A 4,437-nucleotide genomic window follows, 5' to 3' on the forward strand; every position below is an offset into this window, starting at 1 on the left:
CACGAGCTACCCTTGGGTGTAACCAACCAATCCCAAAGAGGTATGCTGCTGCCGGCCGGTCAGCGTCGGCTACAAGCCCCAGCATGCACCGCGCGGTGCTGGCACGTGCAATCTACATCTCCCTTGGGGACTCTAAGCCAATCGGGACATTAGTTATAAAAGATAGGGAACGCGTAGCCAATCAGAGCCTAGTATAGAATGGGTGCAGGCGCGAAGTTTTGAGGGCCGGCCGGAGGCGTGAAGCCGTTGCTGTGTGAAGGCGATGGCGGCCGGGCCCAGAGCGCGGCGCGGGAGCAGCGCAGTCGGCATCGTGCTGCGGCTGGGGCTCCTTGGAGCTGTGCTGGGGACTGCCCGGGCTGCGGTGTATTTCCGGGAGCAGTTTCTGGACGGAGGTTGTGGGAAAGGGAGGGAGGGTGAGGGTGTGGTGAGGTGGCTGGCAGTAAGGCGGTGAGCGAGCTCTGAGGGGAGGGAGGGTGGGAACGAGCCGAGCCGAGCCCTGCCCTGCCCTGCCCTGCCCTGCCCTCTCCTCTCTCCCCTCCCCCATAATGCTCCTCCTGTCTCTTGGTCCTGGCCTGGCAGCCGGTTGGCAGAAGCGCTGGGTGAGCTCTGAGTCCAGGCCAGACCTCGGCACGTTTCAGCTCTCCGCTGGGAAGTTCTACGGGGATCCTGTGAGAGACAGAGGTAGGTGGGGGCACGGGGAGGCGGTGTGGGGCCCTCTCAGGATAGGCTGCATAGAACCACCGTGTGTGGGGAGGGGAAAAGGCCTTTTTTCTAAGAAAATTGAGGGAAATGTAAGTTTGAATATTATCTTAATACCTTTATAGGTCTACAAACAAGTGAAAACTCCAAGTTTTATGCAATCTCCTCACGATTTAAACCATTTAGTAACAGAGGGAAGACTCTGGTCATTCAGTATACTGTGAAACATGAACAGAAGATAGATTGTGGTGGGGGATATATAAAGATTTTTCCTCGGACTTGGATCAGAAGAACCTGAGTGGAGCTTCCCCTTACTACATCATGTTTGGTGAGTCTGTAACTACTTCGCCATTGGCACAGCATTGCTGTTACTGTTGTGCAACTCCTGAAGGATGTTTATGGAAATGATTAAAAACATTCATGTTTTAATAAGAATGTTGTGGCTGTAAGCAGTTATCTCTTCTATACCTGAAATGTCTGAAAGTATGCATTAAATTCTCAGCTGATTTGAAGGGCATTCAAATATTGCAGACCTTTACCCGAAACAATGTAACAGAGGTTGTTATCTGCCCTTAAATGTATTTGTATCCAACTTAATGAAATTTGTTTGTTTGTATCTCAAAGTTTGTCATTAGATATCTAATGTGATAAAATAATTATTACATAATCCTTCAATCTATGCCATAGATAGCAACCTGCATTTTTCTGCAATGAAATTAAGGATACAAAGCATGTGATCTCTTTGTAGGTCCAGATATTTGTGGATCTGAGACAAAGAAAGTCCATGTTATTTTAAATTACAAGAATAAACTTCATCCAATCAAGAAACCAATCAGATGTAAGGTAAACATGGGTTTCAAAGGTAAACTTCAGGATAACCAGTCAGAGGGCTATTAAGAAGAAAAAAAACCCACTATTGCAGGCATATATTGTGAGTCTGATGCAAGGCAGCTCCTATAAGCTGTACTTAAGGCTTTTAAAGTATCTTATTTGCCTTCTTTAAAACCCAGGTTGATGGATATACACATCTGTATACTTTAATCATAAGGCCAGATCAGACTTATGAAGTAAAAATTGATAATGAAGTGGCTGCTTTGGGCAATTTAGAGGATGATTTGGATTTCTTGCCACCAAGGAAAATTAATGATCCAGCAGTAAAGAAACCCAGTGATTGGGATGATCGAGCCCACATCGATGATCCAAATGACATCAAACCTGAGGTAACTCAACAGTTTGAATCTGTAGTTATTTTGCATTATTGAATTACTTAATTCCTGCTGAATTCATTTTATAGATTGAACTACGCACTATTTTTTATTTCTTTAGTCTTTCTGTGTCTTTAAAGGATTGGGATGAACCTGAATATGTTATGGATACTAGTGATGAGAAACCAGAAGACTGGGATCATACTGTGCATGGAGAGTGGAGTTATCCTATGGTCAAGAATCCTCTATACAAAGTACAAATAACCTTGTAGTTCTAGCTGGCTGTAGCACTTCAACTCTTCTTTGTCCAACTGCATTCTGAATATGTGGTTTGTCCTAGGGAGAGTGGAAACCAAGGCAGATTGAAAACCCAAACTATAGAGGCGTTTGGCCTCATCCACAGATCGACAATCCGCATTACTCACCAGACTGCAGTATCTACAGCTATGAAAACATTGGTGCCATTGGACTGGATATCTGGCAGGTGAGTTGCTTTTACTGCAGATAGGGGAACAAAGGACTTAGTTTTCACTGGGCATATGGCAATTTGTTTATCGTTTTAGTATAAGTGTTATCTGTTTACCTGCACAGCCTGGTCTATGGAGGCTGCTATGCAGGGGGTTGGACTGGATGATCTCTGGAGGTCCTTCCAGCCCCCACAATTCTGAGATTCTGCTGTTTTGGGATCTCTGGAGATGACCTGTGTTTTTAACTTGCTTTTGTTTAAATGTATGTACAAAATACAAAGTTTCTAAGATGCGTTGGTTTATAATCCTCTACAGATAAGTGAGGGAGGAGTCCAAACTAGTCAGTGTAACTGTTGCAAGGCGTAATTTGCTCCATCTGATTTGAGGTTTCCAGCAGCTCCTGACTCACTGAGATTAATGGGACGAAATCTGCCCTCTGGAGGCAGCTCTGAGAAATTCCTCAGCTTTCCTGCCCAGCCAGCAATCCGACTGGGCACTTCTAAGAGCAGCAAAGAAAGTTAAAACACGTTGCTTTGAATCTTGAAAATAGCTTTCCAAAAATAGATGTTTCTTCATCAGATTCTGTAAAAGCTTATGGAATTCTTGACGTGTTCACTGCCTACTGAACACGATACAAATACATTGAGAGACAGAGTAGAACTATAAAGAAAATAAAGAGGCATCCTGTTATTATTTTTCCTCCCTCTAAGGTGAGAGCTGGCACAATTTTTGACAATTTCTTGATAACAGATGATGAGGACTATGCAGAAGACTTTGGAGATGAAACGTGGGGAGAAACAAAGGTAATGTGTGAAATTCTTATCAGTCTCAGTTCTTATTGCCACGTTAAGAGTTCTGTCTAATCTGAGCTATGTTCTATTGGTGCACAAAAATGAAATCTTAACATTAGGATCCTGAAAAGGAAATGAACATAAGGCAGGCTGAAGAGGAGCAGCAGAGGCAAAGGGTCATGGAGGAAGAAAACTTTGAGCAATGGTTTAAGAAAAAACGAGAGGGAAAAAGAGAATCTCAAAAAGATAGAATAATGAAGAGTCCTGTCGAGAAAGAGGAGTTGTAATTGTTTGAAAGATGCTCCCATCACTCTGTAAGGACTTTGTTTTGTTGAAGTCTGTACTGATGAAGCTGTATTAACAGGATGTTTTTAATGGTAATTTTAAATTTGTGAACTCTTTCAGTTACTTTTAATAAATATTATGGTATTTTTCTAAAATTAGCTACTAAAAAGGATGATTTTTAATAAATATACTTTAGCTGTGCTAAGGTACCCATTTTGTTTTCATGTTTTGAGACTTTTTCATGATTTAATATTAAATGTAAATTCATGCTAACTTCTGAGATATCAAAATAAACTTTGTTTCATTAAAGGCTTCAGCACGTCAGATATGTGAAGCATTCTCACAGCCTACTTCAAACTAAAGAGATAAGCTTTGCCAAGCCTCTCTAGTAATTACATCTTTTATGTGTAGCTTTTTCCTTTCCACTCTTTTTTGTAATGCTATAAATTTGGTTCAATCTGAAGGCAGACTTTGAGCCCGTTGCTTTTCATTAACTCTCCAAAGCTCTACGCAGTGAGGAGGGAATGGGAGGAGTGGTGCAGGCCTTGCCTCAGTGCTGCGCTGTGACCAAACTGAGTCCTCTGTCCTTTAAGACAACTTCAATGGCCCTTTGGGGTGCAGAACTTTGACAGCTACTGGAAAACAGTGGGGTGTCATCCTTGGCCTTTTTGCTAAACAAATTCCTCCTACTGTAGTTTTTATGTGACCTTGCATTCATTCAGGCTGCCGTCTGCTCTCGGTGAGCGCAGGCACCAGCTGGTAGCGGTGTACTTCACGCTGAACGTTTGATCGGAGCCCCGAGGCAGCTTAATGGGGTGGAAGAAGTTTTGTTTCGACGAGGTTTTGTGCAACAAAGCCAAAAGTGAACTCGGACGCGGCTCCTGCCGCTCAGCGCTCCGTCAGAGCCTCGTCTCGCTTCCCGGCGCTCCGCTCCCGGCCCCGCTTTGCCCGTCATCCCCACTGCCTGAGGCTGCGGCGGATCCGCGGCCG

The 4,437-nt window shown here is 43.8% G+C and overlaps 1 protein-coding gene across 1 annotated transcript; it reads left to right on the forward strand.

Annotated features, from left to right (window-relative positions):
* The first annotated feature begins 67 nt into the window (after window positions 1–67).
* CALR3 (calreticulin 3) lies at window positions 68–4,431 on the forward strand. The gene is given in 10 exon segments (XM_031557154.1): window positions 68–392; window positions 580–681; window positions 825–962; window positions 965–1,027; window positions 1,448–1,542; window positions 1,710–1,919; window positions 2,045–2,158; window positions 2,245–2,388; window positions 3,082–3,174; window positions 3,282–4,431. Coding segments are annotated over 10 exon segments (1,257 nt in total). The 5' UTR covers window positions 68–262; the 3' UTR covers window positions 3,450–4,431.
* Window positions 4,432–4,437: the final 6 nt, after the last annotated feature.

This window comes from Meleagris gallopavo, chromosome 30 (genome assembly GCF_000146605.3).
Source record: "Meleagris gallopavo isolate NT-WF06-2002-E0010 breed Aviagen turkey brand Nicholas breeding stock chromosome 30, Turkey_5.1, whole genome shotgun sequence".
NCBI classification, from domain to species: domain Eukaryota; kingdom Metazoa; phylum Chordata; class Aves; order Galliformes; family Phasianidae; genus Meleagris; species Meleagris gallopavo.